At 39.4% G+C, this 13706-nt stretch overlaps 1 protein-coding gene across 1 annotated transcript; it reads left to right on the forward strand.

The window, feature by feature from the left end:
* The first annotated feature begins 223 nt into the window (after nt 1–223).
* Nucleotides 224–12898, forward strand: LOC129090282 (fibroblast growth factor 12-like). The gene is made up of 5 exons (XM_054597885.1): nt 224–422; nt 5513–5623; nt 7785–7888; nt 11316–11514; nt 12750–12898. The coding sequence occupies exons 1-5, from the start codon at nt 224–226 to the stop codon at nt 12896–12898; spliced, it is 762 nt and encodes a 253-aa protein (XP_054453860.1).
* Nucleotides 12899–13706: the final 808 nt, after the last annotated feature.

The raw sequence follows: 13706 nt of genomic DNA on the forward strand, positions 1-13706 counted from the left end.
CTTTATAAATATAATTATGTAAACATCAGCTGATCTGAGGTGTCTTGAATCAGTTCCTCGTCATGGAGCGACTCTAACATAATCCAGACTGGACAGACACTGTGGATTCTACCGTTCAGACATGTCCTCTGTTTGGGACTAAAACAACGAGCGTCCTCAGACTCAACGAAGCGAGCAGCAGCAGATATCGTCCCCCCGGTGGCTCCGCACACCTCTCAGGGAGATGGCGGCGGCCCTCGCCAGCTCCCTGATCCGACAGAAGCGTCAGGCCCGCGAGTCCAACAGCGAAAAGGTCACGACCAACAAGAGACGCACGAGTCCCACCAAAGACCCTCGCTCTATTTGTGAGAGACACATCTTCAGCGTCTTCAGCAAAGTTCGCTTCTGCAGCGGGAAGAAAAGACCCGTACGGCGGAAACCAGGTGGGTTGATTGGACGAAAAAAACCGTCTACTCAGATTATTGTGTAAACAAACTTTACTGCCAGCTGATGAAATGGAAGCTCTACGAGCTTGAACAGTCAGGGATGTGTGAAGAAGTTTAACTTTCTTGTTGGTCAGTCGGTGAACACTTTGATCAACAAACAGCAAACTTTCACTCAGGAGACCGGTGTTCGATCCCCATGTGAAACCAGAAGTCTTTGCTGCTTCAGGAACTTCTGCAGTTATTTTAACACAAACAACAATCTTTTCGTTAAGTTTTTCATGATATTTTCTTAAACCTAACTGAGTTGTTTCCTGTAAAGACAGAGGTTTATTTTGAAAATACTGTATCCATGTAACGAGCAGAAACTGAGACGTGTTGTTGGACTTTTGTAGGAAAATAAGAAACATTTTGAGTCTTTTTTCTTCAGATATCATATGAACCGTTTTGTTTAGCAGGTTTATTATGACTTTAGCATTAACCAATCCGATAGTTTCAACACAGTCTCACAGCAGTTCGTGAAATAGTTGCTCAATGCAATCTATTGGTTTTGTGCACACAAATTGATGTATTTTTTGTGTCACTCGGGTCAAACTAACATTACACTACAAAATGAATGTTTTGGCAGGTTGAGTATTTATATTTATAAAAAAATATGACTTAGTTCATTTTTTGTTCCTTCAGTCACTTTTGATCTTTTATTGTTCGCTGCAGATTCCTCAGTTTCATCTGTTGTTTTATGAATAAAAAAATTGCCATGGCTTCTATTGAACTTTGCATAATTTGCTTCAACGACTTTAAATATTTAATGTCAGCAGACTGAGTTTCCCTCTGGAGACCTGTCACTTGATGAAGTAACAGAAACCTCCTGCAGAATAACAAGTTCCCTCCTGAGGAAGCTCCTCACTCACTCACTTCTCATGGAGCTGGAGGAGACGTTTGCTGGACGGATGTTTTTTAACATTTACACATTTATGAGCTGCGTCTCTCGTTAGTCGACGCCCCGCTGCTGCCAACCCATTCATGTTGTTTTGGCAACGCAACAAACAGCTTCTTAAAGGAACCATTATGCAGCGGCTTGTGCTTGATGAGCTCCTTTAATATTTACAGTCCAGAGAGTTCTTTAAGTTCTCCAACAGAGGAGGCTGCAGTTATGAAAGGAGTCTGCAGCTGCTGAATCGATGAGTCACTGAGTCAACCTCAACGTCAGAACGTTGTCTGTTTTTATCTCCATCCCCGAAACCAGATTCATGACATTTATTTCACTACATTAAGACCTTTGATGAAGCTAGTGAACGATGGTGGTCATGACTAAAAAACGTTCTCCGGTTCTGAAAAGTGAAGTCAAAGCTTCCTGTCTTAAAGCTGCATTCTCTCTGCTGTCCACCAGGGGGCGACTCCTCTGGTTGTATAGAAGTCTATGAGAAAATGACTCTACTTCTCTCTTGATTTATTCCCTCAGTAAACATTGTAAACATGAGTTTATGGTCTCAATCTCTAGTTTCAAGTCTTCTTCAATACAGCATGATGTTCATTTAGTAAATGATGCTCCATTTAGAGTCAAACAGACCATAAAGCAGGGGATGCTTTAGGGCGGGGCTACACACTGATTGACAGGTCGACACCACGGCGTTGTCCGGTCTGGGAGTTGTCTGTGTTGTCATTCTTTAACCCTTTAGTGTTTTTTCACTTCATCAAAGTTAATTGAAACATTTTTGGTCGCCTTCTTAGCTCCGCCCTCTTGTGTCACTTCTGGTTGCCAAAAACAAGATGGCGTCGGCCAAAGTTCCAAATTCAAGGCTTCAAAACGTCAGTCCACAAACCAATGGGTAGTGGACAGGAAGTGAACAACGGTCTCTGATGGTGTTTGTTGTAACGATCATTGACGCTTAACAACTTTAGAAAAACCAACAAAGAAGAAGTCACTTTAAATATTTGGTGAATGAACAGCATTAATGAAATAGAGGGAAAGTATAAATAAAGGTTTGGTTTCTGGAGCTTTGAGGATTTACAGAATAAAGAAACGTCTGCAGAGACTTTAATTTAATTTAATACAACAAAGAGCGAGAAAAAAGCAGCAAAGTTTCACATCTTTGCACCTGAAACATTTTAACGTAGAATGATCAACATATCTAACCTTCCTATGCAACATTTTAGCTAAACAACCATAATAAATACTATTCTGCTATAATAATATTAATAATTATTATTATTGTTATACGATAAGAATGAACTTTATTTATTGGATATTCTTGTTGTTAATATTGTTGATGGTTTCTGCAGTGACGCTGCCTCGTCTGTCAGTTATTGATCAGCCACACGATCAATACTTGTCTGTTTACATGACCCATTAACAACCTTCTGTCTTAATAACCACGTATCAAAGACGGACAAACATCCTCTATTCAAACATTTTTACTACTCCTGTTTATATTCTTATTATTAATTTACCAAAATAAATTACTTTCTGTGCTATTATGAAAGATACAATCAAAGTTAAATAAAATATATAAATATATAAAATGAAAAAAGGCAAAAACAGTCCAGAAGAAAACAAATAAATAACAGATAAAATATAAGCTGTTTTGAATTTAAAAAAATTAACTGAAACTTTAAATTCTGTAGACACACAGTTATTTTTTTTAATAAAATACTTAACATGTTAGCTTTTTAAGATATATTTGAATTAACAAAAATTCAGGATTGTAACATTTACAGGAGAAGTAATCTGTTATAATACACATTGACCCGTCTATTGTTAATAGTGCAAAATATAAAATCAATAAATGTACAATTATAAAAAAAAGAACGAGGGATTCAGATGCTTATTTTTTCATTTTTTAAAAGCTGGTTATTTTAACAAAAAAGTAAATTGTGAAACATAAAATAATCTTCTGTTAATGCCAAAATGAAGACAAAGAATGAAACTAATCACTTTCTTTGTGGCACAAATTCCGTCACAAACAGATCCTGATTAATTCATTTATTTCTCATTATTCTATTTTAAGCAGCTCTGCTCTCCTCAGGATGAGCCGTGACTCTGATTGGTTAACACGAGGCTCAGTTTTAAAGGAAGTGTCATGTTTGTCACGTCTGGGTTCAGGAGGCATCATGTGATGAGGTGTTTCTGCTTCGCCCTTCAGACTCACAGCTCCTCTCACACTCTCTCACACACACACTTATAGAACGCTTCCCTCAAACACACATCTGGATCTACATCGCAGACCGGACAAGTTCACGTCTCCTGTTGGTTTGTGGACCACGGTTGTGGAGCTTCACGTTCAGCATTTTGACCGTCGCCATCTTGTTTTTTTGCAACCAGAAGTGACACTTAAGGGCGGAGCTAAGAGCGCTTCACTGTGAAGCAGCTTTAGGTCCACAAGAGCTTAAAGGAGGAAAGTTGTAAACGATTCTCCTTTTCTTTGTGAGTGTTTCTGGACATGTCTGTCTGTCCATCTGTCTGTCCATCAATCTGTCTGTCTGTCCACCTGTCTGTCTCTCAGAGTGGAGGTTAAGTAGCACAGCTTCCTGCTCCACATTATCTTCTCTGTATTCGGTCTATTTCTGCCAGAGTCTTCTGTCCCACATCGTCATCTGGAGCAAACTCTTCTCCTCAGACGCCATCTTGTTTACGTCCTCACACCTCCAGGATCAGGATGTACTGCAGTACTGAAAGAATGAGAGGAGATGAAGTGTGATAACAGAGGATGAGAGGAGATGAAGTGTGATAACAGAGGATGAGAGGAGATGAAGTGTGATAACAGAGGATGAGAGGATATGAAGTGTGATAACAGAGGATGAGAGGATATGAAGTGTGATAACAGAGGATGAGAGGATATGAAGTGTGAGAGGAGATGAAGTGTGATAACAGAGGATGAGAGGAGATGAAGTGTGATATGAGAAGTGTGATAACAGAGGATGAGAGGAGATGAAGTGTGATAACAGAGGATGAGAGGATATGAAGTGTGATAACAGAGGATGAGAGGAGATGAAGTGTGATAACAGAGGATGAGAGGAGATAACAGTGATGAGAGGAGATGAAGTGTGATAACAGGATGAGAGGATATGAAGTGTGATAACAGAGGATGAGAGGATATGAAGTGTGATAACAGAGGATGAGAGGATATGAAGTGTGATAACAGAGGATGAGAGGATATGAAGTGTGATAACGGAGGATGAGAGGATATGAAGTGTGATAACAGAGGATGAGAGGATATGAAGTGTGATAACAGAGGATGAGAGGATATGAAGTGTGATAACGGAGGATGAGAGGATATGAAGTGTGATAACAGAGGATGAGAGGATATGAAGTGTGATAACAGAGGATGAGAGGATATGAAGTGTGATAACAGAGGATGAGAGGATATGAAGTGTGATAACAGAGGATGAGAGGATATGAAGTGTGATAACAGAGGATGAGAGGATATGAAGTGTGATAACAGAGGATGAGAGGATATGAAGTGTGATAACAGAGGATGAGAGGATATGAAGTGTGATAACAGAGGATGAGAGGATATGAAGTGTGATAACAGAGGATGAGAGGATATGAAGTGTGATAACGGAGGATGAGAGGATATGAAGTGTGATAACAGAGGATGAGAGGATATGAAGTGTGATAACAGAGGATGAGAGGATATGAAGTGTGATAACAGAGGATGAGAGGATATGAAGTGTGATAACAGAGGATGAGAGGATATGAAGTGTGATAACAGAGGATGAGAGGATATGAAGTGTGATAACAGAGGATGAGAGGATATGAAGTGTGATAACAGAGGATGAGAGGATATGAAGTGTGATAACAGAGGATGAGAGGAGATGAAGTGTGATAACAGAGGATGAGAGGATATGAAGTGTGATAACAGAGGATGAGAGGATATGAAGTGTGAGAGGAGATGAAGTGTGAACAAGGTGAATGTGTAACATCATCTGAATAATAAATATCTTTAGAGTGAAGGGATGGTGGAGATGGTTCTGCTGCTCTGATCTCAGACCTGCTGAGTGTTGTTGTTGTTGTTTATCTAACTGTGTGTTGTTGTTGTTGTTGTTTATCTAACTGTGTTGTTGTTGTTGTTGTTGTCGTTGTGTTTCAGAGCCGCAGCTGAAGGGCATCGTGACGCGTCTCTTCAGTGAGCAGGGTTTCTTCCTGCAGATGCAGCCTGATGGAGCCATCAGTGGAAACAAGGACGAGAACAGCGACAACAGTGAGTCTCTGCAGCTTCAACCCGTTCAACACAAACACAAACCTGGACCTTCTCTCATAAAGATGATCAGAAAAATATGATTTCATGATCAGTTTAGAGAAGAATGCACCAAACTAAATGTAGTTTGGTATTGTTCTTCAGCAATAGCCATTTATCAACAGGAAAGTGTTTTGAGGTTAATTCATTCCACCAATTAAGTCAGAAAAACAGTTTGTTTGGAATGTTTTACAATCATTAAATAAAAATGGCTTTAAAAAATGAAGAGGATTGAATGAAATTTAAATAACTGTTTATATATTTACATAAGTTACTACGAGTTAACTACGGACACATTCGAATTAAAGTCACTCGTGAAACGGAAACACCTGAAACGGTCGTGCCCCCCCCCCCCCCCCCTCTGGAACTCTCTCCCCAAACCGAGACTGCAATAATCTTTCAATGTTCAAATCAGAAATCAAAACTCACCTCTTCAAAACTGCTTTTAATGTCTGACTAATGCTGTGTGTTTTAAGTTTTAAATGCTGTTTTTAAATGTCTGTAAAGCATCTTTGAATACTCTGAAAAGCGCTCTATAAATAAAATGTATTATTATTATTATTATTATTAAAACTTAAGACCGCTGTTGGAATTTGATTTTCGATTATGATTGTTAATGATGGTAACAGATTGAATTAAAAGCTTCTGACTCGTACAGAACGCCACCTCTGTTGACAACATGCACAGATATATCAGACTTAGCTGTAAAGCAGTCTGTTCACACTACACAGGTGGGAGGAGGTGAATCTAAAATAGTCCTACCTACATATGAGCTCACCTGGAGGCTCAGAGGAACACTGGAGGTGAGACATTCAAGTGCAAGTTACAAAAACAGATGCGAGTAATAACTCCTCAGTGTAAATATGCCTCTCTATTATAATCATGAGAAGAAGAGTTCACACATCAACCGATCCGTTTATTCTTCTTAAAATGAAGTAACACTGTAAACACAGTGACTTTAACATGTTGAACTCCTGCACTTCCTCTTCAGGGAACTTTGGGAAACACTCTCTGAAAACACTCTGGATTGACGTGATGAAGCTGAGAAACATGATTTAAATGTGAAGGTAGAAGAAGAAACATGATTTAAATGTGAAGGTAGAAGAAGAAACAGAAGAAGAAATTTAAATGTGAAGGTAGAAGAAGAAACATGATTTAAATGTGAAGGTAGAAGAAGAAACATGATTTAAATGTGAAGGTAGAAGAAGAAACATGATTTAAATGTGAAGGTAGAAGAAGAAACATGATTTAAATGTGAAGGTAGAAGAAGAAACATGATTTAAATGTGAAGGTAGAAGAAGAAACCCGGAGATGAAGGTGATCAGAGGTTTGGTTCCACGTCTCCGACGCATTTCAGTCCGTAATGAAAGATGAGAGATGAGCTCAGGATTACACTCTGCTGCTTTTAAATCCTTTGGTTTGGAAACGGGAAGCAAAAGGAGGACAAGGAGATGAGGAGGAGGAGGAAGAGGAGATGTTTTGGATTCCCCTCTCTCTCTCTCCCTCAGATCATCTCTGTCTCTGAGTTAAATAAAGGAGGATTAACAGCAGCCATCGCCACGGGCCTCCTCCTCCTCCACCTCCTCATCTTCATCCTCTTCATCCTCTTCATCCTCACCCACACTGCAGCTCTCTGTCCCCGAGGATTAAATCACCCCTCATCACTTCATCCCCCTCTCTCTCTCTCTCTTTTATTCTCTCAGTTTATCAGCTGGAAGCGTCTCATGCAGCCGGCTGTGGATGGATTTTAACCAACAGCACACATGTAGAAAAAAATTAATAAATATATATATATGATATATATATATATATATATAATATATATATATATATATATATATATATATATGAATATATATATATATATATATATATATATTCATATGTAGAGTTATTTTAAGCACAAGATGGATTCACTGATTAAATGAATATGAATCTTGTTTGATAAGTTTAAAGGAAAATACTTTTCAGTTTCTATTTCATTCATTCATTAAGGAACATTTGACCTCTGCAGTAACCAACTCTCTCTCTCTCTCTCTCTCTCTCTCTCTCTCTCTCTCTCTCTCTCTCTCTCTCTCTCTCTCTCTCTCTCTCTCTCTCTTTGTCTGTGTCTCTCGCCCTGCAGCTCTCTTTAATCTGATCCCGGTAGGTTTGAGGGTTGTGGCCATCCAGGGAGTGAAGGCTGGACTCTATGTGGCCATGAACGCAGAGGGATTCCTCTATACATCAGTAAGAAAACCTGTCTGTCTGTCTGTCTGTCTGTCTGTCTGTCTGTCTGTCTGTCTGTCTGTCTGTCTGTCTGTCTGTCTGTCTGTCTGTCTGTCTGATTGTCTGTCTTTTCTTCAGTTTGTGATTTAGTTTTTCCATATTTGGAGGTTTCTTCTCAACTAACAGCAGTTTAACAGCATCTCAAGCTGCTAGCAGAGTCTGTAATATATGCAATGTGTGATAACTTTGTAGGGTCTTGTGCTAAAACTAACATTTAAGTGAAAAAGTTCAGACGTCTCTGGTTACATCTGCTGGAATAGATTCGGACAATTTTATTGTATATTGTATTTTACTGCAAAGCAACTTTTACTGTAAAGCAGGTGAGGAGATTTAACAGTGAAGCAGCTGCTGAGTCTTTTACTTTTAAACAGATGAAGGGCTTTTATTGTGAAGCTGCTTGATGGTTTCTACAGTCAAATACTACTACAAAGTACTTTTACTGTGAAACAGACTGAGTACTTTTACTGTGAAGCAGAATGAGTATTTTTTACTTTGAAGAACACTCAGTACTTTTACTGTGAAGAAGACTGAATACTTTTACTGTGAATCAAAAATAGTGGTATTCAGTAGTATCTTTCAAAATTGTATGATTCAAGCTTTACAATTATTAGACTATTTATGTTTAGACTGTAGTAATGTAATGCTGCAAATACAAAAATGCCACATTCCTGTGGAAGAAAAAACATTTAGAAATTCTCTGTGCAGTTTAGAAACTAATAATAATAGTTAATAATGATATTAATTTACAGGGCAGCCCTGATCGGTCTGAAGTGTAGACCGAGTACAGCTACAGTCGTCACATTGCTGCTTCGCCTCACCGAGTCCGTCCTCCATCCATAATTCATGTCTGCTTCTTCCATAAAACTTTAAAATGCAATTCTTCAGCCGCTGTGTGCGCTGCATAAGAAAGGAGATGGAGTGATGGAGGAGGAGAGGGATGATGAAGATGATACAGTAGAGAAGTGTAAACAGGACGAGGCGACCTCGGGAAGCTTTTCTCTGTTAGACCGGAGGCTTCGTTTAAAAGATGAAATGAGAATTATTTGTAATAAATTCAATGTCGACAAATGTTCTGCTGCCATGATGTCAAGACCGTACTGCTACTACTCTATACCATGTGGCTTATACTGCATGAGGAAAATATATAGTTCTATATTTATTGTGGTACCAATTTGTAGTGGTACAAACAGTACATTTATTATTTTAACTGTCTAAATTAGAAAGAGTTATCAGTTTATTTAGGTGTAATCTCCAATTTGTAATTACATCTAAGGGGGCTGATATGAACGATATTTTCCCGATCAGCTGCTAATATTTATGGTTTGTAGCGTGTAACATAAATTTGCCGTCCTACTGCTAACAGCCAGGTGAAGCTAAACGCTACTGATCCAAAGATTCTTATGATTTTTTTTATTCTAAAAACAAGAAACGGAAAAAAAGAATCTCACTGTATGCAGACGATGTCCTGCTTTATGTTCTAAACTTCGTCCCTTAACTTCTAGTCTTTGGCTTCTGTACCTGCACAGGAATAGTTTACTACCTTGTAGATGCTACTTTCCCCCACATTTAGTGACAGTGGTGGAAAGTAACTAAGTACATTTACTCAAGATTTATGTACAATATTAAGATATTCTATATTTTTCTGTTACTTTCTACTTCTACTATACTAAATCTCAGACGCAAATATTGAACTTTTTACTTCACTACATTTATCTGGTAACTCTAGTTACTTTGCATTCTGATTATTAACACAAAATATAAGCAACAAATTAATGATTATGTGACATTGCAGATCTTTATTGTTCCCTTGGTAAAATTTACAATTTACCCAGTAGTAAAGTCATTAATAAAACATAATTAAGCTTGATGATCTGCAACTTAATAATAAAACATACATTATTCTGCATCACTTTAAGTATATTTTGATGATTTCGATAAATTATTTTATACTTTTACTGAAGTACTTTAAGTCAAGTTATGAATGCAGGACTTTGACTTGTAACAGAGTATTTCTACACTGTGGTATTAGTAGTTTTACCACCTGTGGTTATTGATACCAGGTGGAAATACAAAAGCCTGATCAGATATCATTATCCAGATCACACATTAAGCCAGATGAATAAATGAAGATATGGACTCAGGGTTCCACGGTCTCTCCTCCTCTTCCTCGGTTGGTTATGTAAAATCCTTCCAGCGTCTTGTTTCTCCTCCGAGCTCCTTCGCTCCGTCAGTTCAAAGTAGGGTGGTGTTGTGTGCTGGGAGGCCCGGCTGTCTAAACACGCTTTACTGGAGTCATCACATGTCCTGATCTGTGATGCAGGCCGCCTGCTGGGAGGAGTTTAAAAAAAACTGTTCTCATCATCCATTCCCTCTGATTCCTCCACCCTCCTCTCCGTCATCTTCATCCTCCGCCTGGAGCTCCTTCTCCTCTCCGTCCTCTGCTGTCTCTGGTTTGAGAGTCGTGGTCTGTAGTTCTGCTGTTTGTTCACAGCTCCTTCATGTAACGTGTGGAGTTACTGAACATGTTCACATTGTATGAGGATGTTTGCTTGAATAATATAATATCATTTTAAATTGTTGTGTTTGGGTTTTTCCTAATAGACCTTTTTAAAGCCAACGTCTTGATTACATCACAGTGTTAGCTGGAGGCTGAGCTAGCTTGCTAATTCCACCATGCTTTCATGCAGCTGTGATTAGAGGAAATGATCGGAACAGTTGTCACTTATCTGTTGATGGCAACGTGCTTTCTTTCTCTGGGAGAGAGAGGATGATGCATTAAGTGTAGCTAGCTAGCTTGCTAATTACATGCAGTTCATCCAATGTGTTGCCTTTTTGTTTTCCTCTGTTTTTAATCTCAGAAAACTGACAGACATTTCTCACATTTGCACAAACGATGAATCGTAAATACAAATACCGTTTTAAAAGGCTGATTATCACATGACTGGCTCGAGATTTCTGCTGAATCAGCGTTCCTTAGTTCTCCTCTTCCTTCTGTTCTTTAAAAGACCTTCAATGGGAGTTAAAGGTTGGAGAAGGTTTCTGCATTCTGAGGCTTCGTTCTGCTCTGATTGGCTCTCTGCTCCTCCTTGACCACCTGTTATATCCACAGGGCACACACACACACACACACACACACACACACACACACACACACACACACACACACACACACACACACACACACACACACATTAACATACATACTAACTGGATCAGAAAGAGGCCAAATCCAGACAAAAACTTGCCACCTGGTCTACATTTTCCGACATAAATTGGATTTTTTTTACCCAATTTTCAATTTCTTAACTTAAAAATATGTGTGTGTGTGTGTGTGTGTGTGTGTGTGTGTGTGTGTGTGTGTGTGTGTGTGTGTGTGTGTGTGTGTCAGGATGTGTTCACAGCGGAGTGTAAGTTCAAGGAGTCGGTGTTTGAGAACTACTACGTCATCTACTCGTCCACGCAGTACCGGCAGCACGAGTCGGGCCGGGCCTGGTTCCTGGGCCTCAACAAGGACGGAGTCATCATGAAGGGGAACCGCGTGAAGAAGACCAAACCCTGCTCACACTTTGTCCCCAGACCCATCGAAGGTCAGACACACACACACACACCTGCTGTACCAGGCCCCAGTTAGCCTAGCTTAGCATCAAATACCGGAAGCAGCTTAGCATCAAAAGAGATCAATAACACCTGAAGTACGCTTAAGTTCCTGAACTCATCGTGAGTTTATCAGCTGCAGCTCCTGAACTCACCGTGAGGTTATAGACTGCAGCACCTGAACTCACCGTGAGTTTATGGGAACCTGAACTCACCGTGAGGTTATAGACTGCAGCTCCTGAACTCACCGTGAGGTTATAGACTGCAGCACCTGAACTCACCGTGAGGTTATAGACTGCAGCTCCTGAACTCACCGTGAGGTTATAGACTGCAGCACCTGAACTCACCGTGAGGTTATGGGAACCTGAACTCACCGTGAGGATCTCCTCTCAGAGGTCAGAGGTGGAGCAGCAGAGGTCGTCCTGCTGAAGCTCTAATATCACAGATGGAGGTTTAACAGGAAACATGAAGCTCCGTCTCTGCTTTCAGCTGCTCCGTCTCCCCATCTTCATTTAAAATCATCAGTCAGAGTTCACCTTCTCCTTCCTCCTCTCCTCCTCTCCATCTCTCCATCTTCTCCTCTTCCTCCACGTCCTTCTCCTTCAACCTCTCCAGCTCTCCCCCATTTATGTTCTCCTGCTCTTTACCTCCCCCGTCCTCGTTCCTCCCCTCTGCTGCCTGTGTATTTACTGTACTAATAGAATAAACATGTGCCTGTACATATATATATATATATATATACATATATACATATATACGTATATATGTATATATATATATATATATATATATACATATATACATATATACATACATTTGTTTATAATAAAATGTATTTAAAAATAATATGAATACAATATAATTGTGTATAATATATATATCTTTTTAAATAATATAAATAGCTTTTTATATAATATAAATATATTTGCAAATAATATAAAACATTTTTGATTAATATACATATAAAATAATATAAATTCAAAAGTCTATAAATAAAAATATATATTTATATTTGTATATAATATTGATATATGTTTAATACATTTTAGATATATTTGCAAATAACAAACACTGTAAACAATATAAATATGTTTGTTTATAATTGAAATAATAATAAATATATCTGCAGTTATATCATGTTGTATATTTACAGTTCGAGGGCTAGTTAATGAATGATATAAAACATATCATCTGAACCTCTGTGACAGTGTTTATGTGTATTCTACAGTCTGCATGTATAAGGAGCCGTCGCTTCACGAGCTGGAGGAGAAGCTGCTGAAGTCGTCGCGGAGCCCGACGATCAACAGCGAGGAGCGGAGGGTGATGAAGCAGCAGGAGGAGGAGCAGGAGGACCTCACAGAGCAGGACGGCTCATAGCCTGCAGCGCCCCCTGCAGGAGGAGGAGGAGGAGCAGGAGGAGGGGAACTCCCATTTTAACACTCCCTCTGTCAGCAACAACAACGACAACAACGACAACAACGACAACAACAACAACAACAACAACGACGACGACGACGACGACGACGACGACGACGACGACGACGACGACGACGGCAACAAAAGAAAACAAAGAAAAAAAGAAGCTAAAAAACAAAAAAAATAATAATCTTCTTCTTGCTCATGTTGAAATATTTAAAATATGCCGGGGGAGGGGGAGGGGGAGGGGCTTGTTTGAAGATGAAAAAAAAAAATCAGGACGTTGATGATGATGATTTACATTTTATGCAAAAAGCCCTGCTGATACGGCGCCCGGAGGCGAGCACACCGACTCTTCATCGCCACCTTGTAATCATCATCATCATCTTCTTCTTCACCGCCGTCACCGCGACGACGACCAGATGTTTTCCGAGCTGAGCGAGCGCTGAGAACTCTGAAGCTTTAAGCCATGTAGAAGCTCCACCTCCTCATTTATTGATGAATGCAAAGACTTTCGCACTTTCAACACGCCGCGCTTCTTCTTCTTCTTCTTCTTCTTCTTCTTCTTCTTCTTCTTCTTCTTTCTCTTCTTCTTCTTCTTCTTCTTCTTCTTCTTCTTCTTCTTCTTCTTCTTCTCCTTCTCTCGCGTTTCGTTCAATCAGAGAGAAGAGTGTTTTTTTCAGTTTGTTTCTTCGGGGTTTTGTTTTCAGACACTGTCGATAAAAAAAAAGATGGACGCTGAAAGACTTCCTGTTCTGTTTGGACCGGA

Source organism: Anoplopoma fimbria, chromosome 1 (assembly GCF_027596085.1).
Source record: "Anoplopoma fimbria isolate UVic2021 breed Golden Eagle Sablefish chromosome 1, Afim_UVic_2022, whole genome shotgun sequence".
NCBI lineage: Eukaryota > Metazoa > Chordata > Actinopteri > Perciformes > Anoplopomatidae > Anoplopoma > Anoplopoma fimbria.

What these genes read in the sequence shown, in the direction of transcription:
- LOC129090282 (XM_054597885.1), top strand. Translation starts at nt 224, where the DNA reads ATGGCGGCGGCCCTCGCCAGCTCCCTGATCCGACAGAAGCGTCAGGCC. An exon ending in ACCCGTACGGCGGAAACCAG is followed by an intron (nt 423 to 5,512) that starts GTGGGTTGATTG and finishes GTTGTGTTTCAG; the next exon opens with AGCCGCAGCTGAAGGGCATC. An exon ending in AGGGATTCCTCTATACATCA is followed by an intron (nt 7,889 to 11,315) that starts GTAAGAAAACCT and finishes TGTGTGTGTCAG; the next exon opens with GATGTGTTCACAGCGGAGTG.